The sequence below is a fragment of the Tachysurus fulvidraco genome, chromosome 23 (assembly GCF_022655615.1).
Source record: "Tachysurus fulvidraco isolate hzauxx_2018 chromosome 23, HZAU_PFXX_2.0, whole genome shotgun sequence".
Classification (NCBI taxonomy): Eukaryota; Metazoa; Chordata; class Actinopteri; order Siluriformes; family Bagridae; genus Tachysurus; species Tachysurus fulvidraco.
The window spans coordinates 16,297,051-16,312,162 of NC_062540.1; the positions used below are offsets into that span (position 1 = coordinate 16,297,051).

Genomic DNA, 15,112 nt, shown 5'->3' on the forward strand with positions numbered 1-15,112 from the left:
TCTGTCTAATCCACACACTCTCTCACACACACACACACACACACACACACCCCTTTATACAGTTTCCACCCAAGATGCAATAGTCTTTTAGCCTGAAGGAACCTGTTTAACTTCAACAAAACATTTGTGGGACTGCAAACAAAAGAATATTTCTATAAATCACTTAATAACACACAATAACAATATCAGTGTGTGTACAAAAGGCAGCAAAAGCATTGAAACTGCATCTTGCTAATGATAAATAAGACAGCTTTATTTATTCATTTTACACTTCCTGTCTGAACGATGTAATACGTCAGGCCTAAATGAGCTTTTCAGATGCAGTCGCTCAGCCGAGACGTGATTGTCGTCTCAAGTTTGTTTCATGCTTTTAAGACGATCGCTTCTCTTCTCGCGCGGTTTCATATGAGCCTGCTCAAATATTTCCATAACCCAATTCTGTTCCAGCTGTTGACATCATGTTCTCCATGGCAAGTTATACGATAAAGTTTCTATAAGAACAGACAATAGCCTTTTATCACGGTAATCTGGGATTGTGTAGAAAACTGGCTCGCATAAACAGAAACAAAAACAATGAGCTTGACTTGTTTGTTTTTGTTTTGTTTCAGGCTTAGTCAATGTTGTAGTTGTCCTGCAAGTTTTCCTTTGCCGTCCTCATGTCCCTGAGCATGATACAAGTGTTCACACTCAGATATTAATCCAAAAACCACAGTTATGTGACAGTTGTCATCACATTTTTGTCTTTTGCGATGTGCAATTTATATCTTTGTCGGCAAACCCAAGTCAAAATGTGTACTGTATGAAGTCAGCTGTTCATCACATCACATCAAACAGTGTGGTTTATGTGGTTCCGGTAATTAAACATGAACAACTGGGAACAATCTAGAATCCTGGAGCTGTGTGCATTTCTTCAGGACATAATTTGGTATTAGTACACAAAGCATCATCTGTGGCTCACACTTTGAAGGCTGAAAAGCATATTAGAAGTGATTTGGATGAAACATCCAATCTGATTTATGTAATTAATTATACATTAACTAATCTCTAGTTAACTCGTAGTATGTGATGATTTAGGCATGTAGATGCCTAATAAGTTTGGAAACATGGCCCGCCTCGGGGTAAAGCTTGGCCTGTCTCGGGGCAAAGCTTGGCCTGCCTCGGACTAATGCGGGGAAGACTGTAATAAAGTTTTTGCTGAACTATTTCTTAAACCCAGTCTAAAACTGGAGCCGCCTTTCCACAGTATGATTCACATGGAAAGAGAGAGAGTGTGTATGTGAGTGAGTGAGTGAGTGAGTGAGTGAGTGAGTGAGTGAGTGAGAGAGAGAGAGAGAGAGAGAGAGAATGCACTTGGGACAAAACTGACTTCAATAAACAAAGAGATTCAGAGATTCAAAGAGAGAGAAAAAGGGTGAGTGGAAGGGGGCAGTAGGGGGGTTAGGACCTCTTACTTTGGGTATGTGGTATGTACGGGGCCAGCAGCTTAGCTCTTTTCTTCTCATAGCCCTTTTGCGTGATATCACCTGTGAAAAAAAAACGACAACAGAGAACAGAGAAAAGAAAAGTCAGATAATAATGTGAGGATGATGTAAGTCAGAGTGTCGTCGCTCTGCTGTACAGCTCAGCAATACCATGTAGAATATCAACACGGTCAACTAATCAGTTACAATAAACACATATTACTCATTAGTAGTCAGAGCAACAAACAAATGACTGGACAGACATCAAAATCTTTTTAATGTCTCCTTTTCAAGCTTCAATCCTTTCTTTTTGAATTTAATTCATTAGGTAAAGTCACTGCAGCCCTCCACAATATGTATACGATACAGTGTGTGTGTCTGTCTGTCTGTGCGTGTGTGTGTGTGTGTGTGTGTGTGTGTTCAGGGTGGGCTGAGGCAAAAAATTATAGTTCTTGGTTTAATAAAACCTTGTTGCCATTCACTCACTCACACAACCTCTCAACCTCACTCTCTCTTCATCACTTTCACACACGCGCATCTCAAAACTCTCTCATACACACAAAACCTTGACCAGTGCTCCAAATCTCACTGCCATTACTCAGGCTAAAGTCCACTGTTGTAGCTCACCAAAGCACACACAAGCACACACCCAGCCTAGTGAAGTGTCTCACACTCACAAAAAATAAACCGCAGGACCCCAACCACTCCGTGTTAAACACACACACCCCTCCCTTCCCTTGCCTCACACATGTACATACACAAAGTACAACAACAATAACAGACAACAGGCAACGAGAAGCCTGCAGAGTGTCGCTCACACACACACACACACCCATTCTTGTCTGTGGGAAACCACATGACTAGATAAGGCACCATAGGAACTGCTCTGTCTCACAGGACGTACTCGTGTACTCATCTTTTCCAGAGCGAGCGATAAGCAGAACCCATGCGGCCATGTTTGTTTTGGGCACTGACTCCCAGAGAAAAGGCCAACGTGGGCCTCAAAATGAACTCGGCAAACAAAAGAACTGAAAGGCGGAGCTGAAGAAGAGCCAAGGGAGCCTGTTGAGCTGCACTAGAGATTTATTCAGGGAGAAAAAGAGAAAGAAAAGAAGGGTGAAATCAAGAGGAAAAAAACAACTCTGGCTCTCTCTTTTAGCACAGAGAGATGGCTAGCATTGAGCTGAAATTCACGCCTAGTTAGACTGAGAAGGTGGACTAGAAATACTGCAGCTACCTCCTGCTATCATAGCCCCTTTCCTGCTTTCACACACAGACACACACACACACAATCTCCCACTCCACTCCTTTTACACTCAGCCAATAAAGTTTTATTGGTATGAGCAACAATGAACTGCCTAAACTCTCTCAAGTAACACAGAAGTGCTAATAGGCTAAGTAACAAATCAGCATTAAAAGTGTGCTTTCACACACACACACACACACACACACACACACACACACACACACACCTGACTCACCCCGCTGTATCAAATCACAAGCTCCTGTGCATGTTTACGTGGTAGCACAACTAGCTAATTTATTTATCAGAGTCCAACAGAATGGAGTCTAAAAATAATTGCTAGATGAATTCAGTTACAGTTAAAGTCGGTGAATATCAGACTATCGAGTAAAGGAGGTGATATAAACTGAAACACAAACACTGTCCTGTTCTATAATGCTCCCCCAAGGCCACGCCCTTGAGCTAGGAACAAAGCTTTCTGAATGGAGAGGCTGAATGATTGACAGGCACACAGAGACGCCTCCTCGTCCTGATCGGGTGGATTTCGGGGGTTCATGTCTCCCCGAAAATCTTGCTTTTAACCCCAGAGGCATCACAGAGAGCTGTATTTAAAGCACAAATGTTAACAGCTACAGAAACGTAAAGAAAACATGACTAAATATTACTAACTAAAAATCTCTGCATTTCACTGACGGCAACTTTAATGTGACTCAAGATTATTCAATGAACTGGAACAGAGGAATATGATGAACGCTTAAGTTTCAAGCACACACAGAAAAGCACATAAAAAAGCTCACAGCCAAACACAAACACATATTCTAACACACACTTCAGTACACTCCAAGCACTGAATAACACACACAAAAACAAACCTCTCAGAAAATCAAAACAAAAAAAGGACAGACTCAAGCATGGCAAGACAAAAAAAAAACACACGCAAATAAATAAACCAACAGTTTGACACACAATACACTTTGCAGACACAAAGACAAACACACACACACAAAAAAACACATGCAAATTAAAAAAAAAAAGGTCACACACAAACATCCAAACAGAAGGGGCTGAGTGAAGGGTTTCGTATATGGTTTGTGTGACTCTTTGCAGTTGTGTGTTTGTGCAGTGTGTGAGAGACTGTGCTACAGGGGGGTCTGATGTAATGTAAGACTAAGATCTCACGCGCACACACACATACACACACAGAGACACAAACACACACAGACACACACACAGAGCCTGTGTTCAAACAACGACAACAACAAGAATTCAGTACGCACACACTGGCAGTGCTCCATCAACACTGAGGCACCTTTGTGTCCCAGAACTCTCTCTCTCTCTCTCTGAGACAAACACACACACAGTCTCTCACACTTCCTCTAAGGCAACAGCAGAGCACCTGTCTGACACTGTGCAGAACGACTATAGGAGTAACCATGAATTCCTAGGGTTTGTAATATCATTTTGGTTAATGTAAAGCCGTGTGTAGAGAGGGGGGGGGGGACCAGACACAGAGACAGAGAGAGAGAAAAAGAGAGAGAGAGAGAGAGATAAACAAACAGAGAGAGAGAGAGAGAGAGAGAGAGAGAGAGAGAGAGAGAGAGAGCATTTGTGGACAGGATATGACTGGTCCCCCCGCCCTGCACTGCCTGCCAAAATCAGCCCCAGTGTATTCATGAGGAGGAATGTGCTGATTGGACGATGGCCTGAGCCAACTGGCCAGCATGAACACAGAATTGGCCAAATTTGAGAACTAGCCTCAACACACACACACACACACACACACACACACACACACACACACACACACACACACACACACACACACACACACACACACACACACACACACACACACACACACACACACACACACACACACACACACGGCTCAGCCAAGAGCAACATGCCTTGACACTCACTTATGTCTGTGTGGACCTGTGTGTGAGGACATTATCTGTGTCACTGTGTGTTTGTGTGTGTGTTGGGGTGTGGATGATGGATAGGATCAAACACACACAAACCCCCAACACACACACACAGTCAGTAGCAGAGGAAACGATATGCTGGTCAGGCTTCCTGCCTCATCGGGGCTCGGGGTGACTGGAAAAACCCGAGCACGAGGAGGAAGTAAACGCATGGTGCTCACACATGCAAACACACGAGCAAGAGACTGTAGAAGGCCGAAAAAAGACAGACTTAAAGATATAGTCTCTTCTTTCACATTATTTCTATTTTAAATCCAGGGACAATCGAAACCTAGAAGCTTGATGACCTCGCTCCAGTCTGTCACGTTATGTTCTCTTGCAGTCGCCGCATCGAGTACCAAATTTTTTGTCATAGCTAAATGTGATCGGTTACCTAGCAACCAGAAAGGACAAAAGGTGTCTGCCCTGAAGACTTCCCCATGGTGGAAACTTACACTTTGATACCAAAGATTGACACTGTTGATTCATTACTTCATTAAATACTACATACAACAAAATTTTCCAACTTGTTGATTTCCATAAAAACAAGAATCCATAAAGTTTCAGAATGAAAGCTGTAATGCAACGATGTCATTTGAATTATAGCTTTAAAGCTATGATTCAAAAATAAAAGCTGCTGTTATAGAAATTAATCAGCACCAATCAGAACAGAGAATATAAAATACAATAAACAATACTTCAGACTACAACTGGACAACAGGATACTAATAAATCCACAATGTCATTAATTATTCATCTCACAGGGATGTGCTTTTAATTTTAAAATTAAAACTAAATCTTAAAACTGTAATGTAAAGAAGAATCAATTATTTGAAAGTCAAAAATCTATTTTGATTTTAAATGCAAAATATAAATACTAACTCAAGCGTTTTTAGATTTTGCATTTAAAATTAAAATAGATTCTTGTAGTTTTTATACAGAGATTTTTTTTTTTTAAATCATATTTTAAAGTAAGTTTTCTAGCCATTAAATAATAATAAGAGGTGTTTGCTTTTACAAGCATTTTAATATTTGAATGTGTTTTTTTAGACAATAAATAAATGATCAGCTTTTTGCAGTTTTTCTTTCCTGGTAGTTTGAGAGCAAACGTTTACAAGCTGATGCACGCTAAGCTTCATTCATCTTGTCATATTGCCCACACCTGCTACTTCGTATACGTAGGTGACGTATGTACAGTATATAGGAGACATATGATTGAACCAGACATGTCTTCGTCTCCTTCTGCTTCAGAAGCTACTTACACACTACACTCTCTAAACATTCAGTGTGTGTGTGTGCAAAATATAAAGCATCTACATCTGATGGCAAACTAAAATGTAGCTGGTCCAACACTAATGACCTTCATCAGTGATGTCTCTGACTTTATTTCTCTCTCACACACACACACACACACACACACACACACACACACACACACACACACACACACACACACAGTCTGTTTCTATCCACACAATCTCTCTGGCGTTGTCTATTGAGGCCGTCCACATTCGCTCCAAAGAGAAATCGATTTGCGCACATCCCACTTTCCAGGACTGCAATCCCAGAGCAGCCGTTTGCTAAATTCCCTGCGGTGGGATTTGGGACAGAAACAGGCACGCCAAATTTAGAAAGCTGAAAGTCCAAAAAAAGCAGAGCAGAGCCTGGATCCCAGCACCCACCCACACAGCCACGGCCTGGAGGAGCTGCTGCAGTTTGTGACAGGAGAAACACAGAAGTGGAGTATCCACCGCTGCTGAAGACAACGTGATGAGCAGTTCAGGGACATTTGCACACTCAGAGAGCATCCAGAGAGGACAGGACATGCTCTCTATATACAGCACGGCCGCACCACAGAAAAAAGTAGGGAGTAGAGCTGTGGATTTGAACACGTTCTGCAGTCAGAAACACACCTCATGCTCAACACCGATTGTTTTCAGTGTGTCACGAATGTGTCACAAAGCCACATTATCCATGTTCTCGTGTTCAGTGGGTGCGTTTCATTAGTGGAAAGTTGAAAGTCCTATGGCTTAAAAATCTAAATAATGTTGATGAACCGTATTGAGTGTGTCCATGGAATTTACTTTGCATTTAAAGGTGTCAAATCTTCCATACAAACAAAAACAAGTCCATAAATCACTAACCAGATCCAAACACGGATGTGCAAATTAGGCACATTAATCATTGTTTAGAACTGAGCTCCAAAATAACACCAAATTTCGATACAAACGGTTATATTATATATATATATATATATAAAGCCACAGTTCCGTATAGACCACAAACCGTGTTTGAGGAGCCAGGGCATATTTCTGTTGGGTGTGGAATACAGAAATATTTTGGGGAAAAATTGGACCAAAAAAAAAATAAATAAAAAAAAAAAAAAAAAAAAAAAAATGCAGCAGTAGTAAATCTGATAATATATTAGTATTGTATTATTATTATTGTTTTAAGAGGTTTATGGATTACATAGTCACAAAGTTTAGCAGAAAGTTCCTAGTTGAGCTCAACAGTGAACTCAGGTGATGTAGCGGACGTTGAACATGTGTGCAAGTTCAGGAGTTAAATAATTATGCTATGTGCTGCAAGTTGTTTTTGTTGTTTCAAGTAAAATATTACCTCTATCCTTTTTCTAGAGGCACAGTGGCAGAAGTCACACCCACGTCTGGTTGTACAACAGATCTGTTGTTGTTCCTCCCTTTGTAGAGAGGAAATTGTGAATGAATTGATGCCTTCATCCAAAGCAACTTGTACGGAAGAACGACGAACTGAGGTTTAAGGGCCTTGCTCAGGGGCCAAGTATTGGCAATTTGTGGTGGACCTTTGTTTGAGCTCACAACCTTCCGATAAGTAGTCTGACACCTTAGACTATATAGATATATAGATATATATAGTTTTGTATCAGATGAAGTCAGACAAAACACATACAGCTTTTTTATTGTTAATATAACAAAATTCCAGTCATGTATGTTTTTTTTCCTCTCTCTCTCCCTCTCTTTCTCTCCATTTCTCTTCTTGTACTCTGTGCTTGCTGCTCTGAATGAATCACCACATCAATGAATCATTACTGACTGCTGAATCATTGATGTTTCAGAGAAATATCAAAAGTGCGTCGTCTTCCGCAAACTTTAAATGTAAACAAACAGCCGAGAAGTGTTTTGTGTCCGACGTCAGACTAATGTCCCTAGCAAGTAATGAAATTCTGTCACGTCAATCTTTTGTATAAATATTTCTCTTACACCAGTTTCCGGTTCTTCTTTATCCAGACTTGCTGAGGTAGGTCAAGAGACGGAGTGATACGAATGATATAAATGAACGAAACACAGCTGTGTAGCTTAACGCTGCGACGTTACAGAGGCCTCCATCCTGCACAACCAGAATCGTTCTTCGATGTGGATCTTTCTCCTGAAATTTGGCTCAATTTGGATTTACATTTCCAAATACATTATATATAAAATATAATTAGATAACTAATGATTACTTGTCACACCTAAAATACAAACGCTAAATCTTATACTGTATTCCTACGCTACATTTTCCCCAGAGCTCCATGATAAAGGTAAAAAATAAATAAAGGCGAAGAGGCGTCTAACATGTCTGGGCTGATCATATGCATATTGTGCAAAAAATCCTGTCAGTTTTTATTGTTAATGTTGTTAAAAGAACATTAAGATTGAATTTTACTTTGCAGGAGAAGTGGATGGACCAATACACGCCATTAAGTGCCTTAAATGTGCTTAAAATAAAAAACTAAATCTGCTGTTAGCTCGAACTGCAAACACTAATAAACTTTACTACACCCAAATGTGGCTGCTGAGAAAAAAATTAATCTGCTATACAGAGATTAGAAAAGCTGGTAACAGACCTCACGCTGCATTCTCACACACCTCTGAACACACACCTGCGCCTGAGGTAATAACACAGCTGTCAGAAATGAGGAGATCCCGTTACGGTTAGCTTCCTTTGACCGACACTCTGCCTGCTTATCTGACTCACTGACTCATTTAGTGGCATGTTTAAGATATACACCTCCTGACTCTACCTTCAGCATGCACACAAACACACACAGGAAATAAAACACACAGTATGGCTTATCAGCAATGTGCAGTCAGTGCACATTTAGCACAGAGGCTGAACATGAGGAAGTAGCTGCTGTGGTTGCTTTTTTGCCCACCTGGGAACCTGGCACTAACGTCACATCCTGCCTGCTCTCTGAACAAACCAACCACAACGACGCACAATGTAGACTTCTCAGAGCTGTAACTCACGCTGAAATATTATTCAACGTTAATAATTAGTTGTGTTACTCCTTCACTGTGTTTTTAATCACTTATTGAGATCAGCATGATGTTCTCTGAGAAGGAGAAGCACTGGGATGCACAGGCACGTGGGCCACATCCCCATCAGTGCAACACAAATACATAAAAGCCATGCTTTCTTCACTGAAACTGACATACAGAGACCACATCCACTTCACTGGAATGGAAAAGTACAGAGGCCACGCCTCCTTCAATAAAACAAACAGGTACAGAGGCCACGCCTCCTTCAATAAAACAAACAGGTAAACAGGCCACACCTCCTTCAATAAAAACTAACAGGTACACCAGCTGAGCCTCTTTTCACTGGAATTAACAAACTTATGCCTGATTCAAACCTTTACACCACTGAATTATTTTATGTTAACAGTGCTGTAATGAGCAATCACAGGCCTGGCCAGAGTGCAAAGTGAACCAGTAGTATATTAGCTTCGAGAACAACATCTAAAATTCATCCCTCCATTTCTGGGTCTCTCTCTCTCTCTCTCTCTCTCTCTCTCTCTCTGTGTCTCTGTGTGTCTCCCTCTCTCTCTCTCTCTCTCTCTCTCTCTCTCTCTCTCTCTCTCTCTCTGTGTCTGTGTGTATCTCCCTCTCTCTCTCTCTGTGTCTCTGTGTGTCTCCCTCTCTCTCTCTCTCTCTCTCTCTCTCTCTGTGTCTGTGTGTATCTCCCTCTCTCTCTCTCTGTGTCTCTGTGTGTCTCCCTCTCTCTGTGTGTCTGTGTGTATCTCCCTCTCTCTCTCTCTCAAATACTATATCTCTCTATTAATATATATATATATATATATAATGTGTATTGGTGTATTAAATATATATATATATGTGTTTATGTTGTGTATAAATAATCTCATCTATATCTAATATATATATCGTGTATGTTGTGTTTATTCAATATATATATATATGTATGTATATGTGTGTTAAATATATAGTGGTCTTTGGATATAATATATATTATAATAATAATATATATATATAGACATAATAATCATATATATATCTCGTGTGTGTTTGTCTAAATATATATATATCTCTATCTATATCGTGTGTATATATATAGATATATGTTGTATAAATGTATGATCTATCTATATGTGTGGTGTATAATAAATATATAGTGGTGAGGTTTTTTTTTTTGTGTGGATGTTTTGTATGGTGGGGTCGTGTAATATATGTGTTCTGTTTTGTGTGGTTTTTTAGTATATATAGGTGTGATGTTTGGGTGTATATAATAGGTGTGTTTACATATATATATCTTTATTTGGTGGTGTGTGTGTTCTACCTATATTATAGATATATTATATAATATATAATGTGGGTTGTATCAAAAAAAGATCTATGTGTTATTATATAATATATATCACTATGTGTTTAGTGGTATCTATCTATATCTTATATATGATGTTGTTCTATATCTATATCTATTGTCTATCTCGGTTTGTTATTCTATATATCTTAGCTTATCTCTCTTCGTGTCTCTATCCTATATATATCTATAGGTTTGTCATCTCTATCTACTCTCTATAGGTGTGTATATAATCTCTCTTCTCTATAGGTTCTTTTTGTCTATCTCCATATATATATATATAAGGTTCTTTTTGTATCTCTCTCTATTAGGTATGTCACTCTCTTATTAGGTGTTATATATATATATATCGCGTGTTTTTTTGTATATATATATCATATAGTTTTGTCTCTATATAGCTAATTATATAGGTGTTATATATATCTATATCTATAGGTTTGTTCTATATATATATATATATATATATATAGGTTTTGTATATATATATATATTATTATATCTATATATAGGTTGTCTATATTATATAATATATAGGTGTCTCTCTATATTATATATCTATAGGTTGTTTTTTGTTTGTATATATTATTGATATATATATATATAGGTTTGTATCTATATATATCTATATATCTATCTAGGTCTGTGTAGTTTTGTATATCTATCTTCTATATATATATAGGTTTTTGTATCTATATGATCATATATATATAGGGTGTCCTATCTCTCTCTATCTTATATAGGTTTTGTAGTCTATCTATCTTATAGCTATAGAGGGGTCGATTTTTTTTTTGTATATATAGATGATATATATATATAGGTGTTTGGGGGTATAGATTATAGAGCATAGAGAGAGAGGTGTGTTTATAATATATCTATCTATAGGTTGGTTTTTTTTTTTTTTTTTTGTTATCTCTATCTATATATATAGGTGTTATACTATATCTATTAATATAGGGTTTTTTTTTTGTTCGTATCTAATAGATAATATCTAGGTGGTTTTTTTTTTGTATAGATATATATATATAATCTAGGTTTGTAATATCTCTATCTATTATATGGGTTTGTTTTTTGTGGCGTGTCTGTACTATATCTATCTCTCTATATCTTGGTTTGTGTTTGTATGATAATATATCTATCTCAGCATAGAGGTTGTGGGGAGATCTCGTTATAGCTAGCTAGGTGGGTTGGTTTGTATGGGTGGGGAGTGGTTTATGTGGCGGTGGATAGAATGATGTGATAGTTACTTATGCTCTTTCTCGGTTTTGTTTTTTTGGGTATATATATATCTCTATCTCGTGTATCTCTATCTACTCTCTCTCGGGTATATCTCGCTCTATTCTCGGGGTGTTTTGTTTTTGTATATATATATATATCTCGGTGTCTCTCTCTCTCTCTCTCTCTCTCTCTCGGTGTCTCTCTCTCGGTGTCTCTCTCTCTCTCTCTCTCTCTCTCTCTCTCTCTCTCTCTCTCTCTCTCTCTCTCTCTTTCGGTGTCTCTCGCTATCTCTAGTTCTCTTTCTCTTTCCTCTTTCTTGCTATCTCTCCTGCTCTCTCAAACACAGTCATAATCTAATACTCAGTAATCCTGGATTACACAGAACTGAAGGGTTAAGAGGCTTTAAGATGGCAGCACTGAGGTTACTATACTTTACCCCCCCCGACTGAGTAAGAAAGGAAACGTGCATTTTGCTTTTGAAACAGGGCAACTACAAAAAGGACACAAAGCTGCTTCTTCTAGCACGAGCACTGTGAAAAATGCTCCGGGCTTTTCTTAACATGATAAACTGGTAGGTAGAAAAGTGGAATTACATACGGAAGAGACGCACTGACTCACAAAGTCCCACGAGAAAGAGCCACGAGGCTGGCGTCAGACTCTGGGTGGTATTTTTAGTTCCTGCAGCAGATTGCTACTTTACAAAGAATTAACAGAAGCTGCTAAAACAGTGTTTAGAAGAATAATTACGGAGGCTTAGGAATAAAGGTGAGTAACTTTACTTCTGTGGCCGAAGTTACTATAGTTGTGTAGCACTACTATCCTGAAACCGCTCTGCAGTCAGAGCCCAGAACACCACGTAACTACCTCGTGCACCACAACCAATCACCAGAAATGTCAAGGTGTTGAAATCCGATCTATGGATTGAAGCAGAAACGAGGTGGAAGGTTTTAGGGAAGCTGTCTGACTTGCATTTCTGCAAAGAAACAAAGAAGTGTCACTGCAGCACTAGAGGTGATGCAAGAATGAAGGAATCTGAAATCACTCCTGTGTGTCTGCCGGCACAAGTACTGCAAACGATGAGAGCCCAGTCAATTTTGACAGAAATTAGGACGGCTGGCTTTACGTGAGCCACTCCTACGGACTGCAAGTGACTGATCCGTAAAAACAAAAAAAAAAAGAATAAATAAAAAAAACAAAAGCAGAGATGCAGCACAAAGATTGTAGAGGAGGACAAAGTGTGAGGGTGAGAGATTTTAGGATAGTGAAGCTTTGACACACATACAGTACACTCAGAGTTAAACTCCAGTCAGTCTACATACACCATCAGTGTGTCCAGCTTTTCTTACCATGTATGCAAACTGTATTATTTTACTGTGCTGGTCTTTGTCAGTGTTTCTGAAGCGTTATCATTTCAAATATTCCTTACACAGGGCTTTATTTTCCTGCCAGGCTGCTGGAAGGTAACGTGTGTGTGATGTGCACATAAATATAAGCTTAAAAACAAACAGAACCAGGCACAGAAGGCAGCACAGCAAATCCTTACCTGCTAAAAACCTGCTATAAAACTGTGTAAAATTAACACGAGTGGAAAAGACGGGTCAATCTATCGCTGCCTATACTCAATGATTGAGATCTGTAATAGTTTACAGTAGCGCGTATATAAAATGAGCCCAGGTGACGAAATGACAGACAGACAAACGGTAAAAGACACTTAATCTAATGTAGTACATGAAGTCAGGGATAATCCTATGGCATCTGGAGCTGTTCAGCAGGTGAGCAGTGTCCAGCAGGCAAGAGATAATACTCACAGTCTGCTGTCTATAAACTTTCCTTCTGCCAGCTACACACACACACACACACACACACACACACAAGCTTAAGTAGCTGTTAAGAAGAAATTTATAAAAGTCTGTTTCTACATCACTGAACTCTCAAATCTGATTGGTCAGAAGGTATTGATTAATTTTCTGTAAAAGTATGGCTCCGACTACCTAATCTAAGGATAATTATTAGAATAATCAAAAATTATTATAGGAAAAAAAAGTAGTACAATTAATTAACTTCTTCCATATAAATGTATGCGATGAGTCTCCAGGGTTAGCGTTTTGTAACACTCAGTACTAAAGACTTTTTGGCTTTATGTCTTGATTTCTCAGCAACATCACCTTCTGAATTAATGAGAACAAATAAAAGGCATCAATCACTTTGCACAACATGACCACCTAGTTTAGGAAGGCAATAGTAATAATCCCCATTCTGTTCAGATGCAGGACAGCCGGTAATTGATCGCTTTCGATATACAAGAGCATGTCGTATTGTCATTTGCTCCATGGTAACAGTGTTCTGCTTACCAGCGAGTCATTGTTGATCTTAGGACAGGACTGTACAGTTTATCTAGGTGTATATTACAATCTGTTTAGGATTATTATACGGTCAGATGATTCACATGTCCACATGGTACAGGAGTCTCCACACACTGCCAAAACTCCATGTCATTAGTCTAGTCTCCATGGCATTAGTCTAAAAACAAACATTCATGAGCTAGTCAGTGAATTAATCCCTTAAGGCTTGAAACAGCAAAAAGACTTTTTTCGGCAGAACCAAAACTATTCGAGCTTAAAAGATTATCTTGGAATATAAGGGATGCGGCTCCACGCGCAACACGTGAAAAAGCAGCTGGATGAATAAAAAACAAACCAAGAAAAGGAACGCTCTGAGGACGTGGTAAAGAATTGGAAACGGCCACGTTGTTTTTGCATGCTGTGTACCGAGATTAGTGGGTGTGAGCAGAGTGGTAAAGGTGTGACAGACCGGAAGCTTGAAAGTTCAGACAACCGTCAGATATAAGACATGGGAACTGACGTCACATGTAAATACGCTGCACATCCGTTTCACTTTGGGTGTGACTGATGACACTGAAAGCTCTGCATGTGTACAGATCGAACAAGGGAGAGAGAGTAATTTTAAAATGCATGTGTAACGGCATTCTAACAGAAACCCATTACATGTAGACAGAGAATGTAATAACTTCAAATCTAGTTTATCTTGGCAGTTGTAATGCGCTATAATTACTCAAGATTGCTGTGTATAATTTCTATTATCTGCTGGTTTTTAATAATATTTTTTAGATTCTGAATGCATGTCAGGAACATGTATAATTACTTAGATTAATGGGTATGTCGTCTTTTGTTGGAGCAATAAAAGGCAGCTTGCTGTAAATGTTAAGTGTCCGTAATGTCTCTCTGAATACACATAATGCAATTGAACATGATCTGATGAAGTATTTTCAAATCTCTGAATAAAATCAAACCCTGAGTTCACACCTGAGCTGAGAATCAAACCCTTATCGCCATAACAGACACGTTTCACAAAGTAACGGCTTTAGGTTAATACTCCGTGAATCGATCACGCCCACTCTGCATCATTCGATTTAGCGATTAAAAACGGGCTTAAATTATGTTTAGTATATGCAATGAAATCACGTTTTGTTTAGAAACTATAAGTAATATTTTTTTATTGAATCTGGCTGCTCATATATTCCCTTTTTTCCAGTGTACCTGTACCAGTAAGTCCACATAGGACAAAAACTGTACCAGTAAGGTGAAGATTCA

General features: G+C 38.9%; 1 protein-coding gene across 2 annotated transcripts in view; it reads right to left on the minus strand.

Moving 5' to 3' along the window:
- The window catches only part of dip2ba (disco-interacting protein 2 homolog Ba), a 53,315-nt gene that overhangs the window by 20,473 nt on the left and 17,730 nt on the right, over positions 1-15,112 (minus strand). Inside the window, exons 1-2 of one of the 2 annotated variants that reach the window (XM_047807034.1) lie at positions 2,942-3,060; positions 1,452-1,523 (exon numbers count right to left, since the gene is read on the minus strand). Coding sequence is in view for 1 of the 2 variants with exons in the window: in XM_027170504.2 (XP_027026305.2) it covers positions 1,452-1,523 (72 nt within the window). In the remaining variant the exon portion in view is untranslated. Of the gene's footprint in view, positions 1-1,451; positions 1,524-2,941; positions 3,061-15,112 lie in introns of those variants that run through there. The other variant, XM_027170504.2, reaches the window with a different exon arrangement.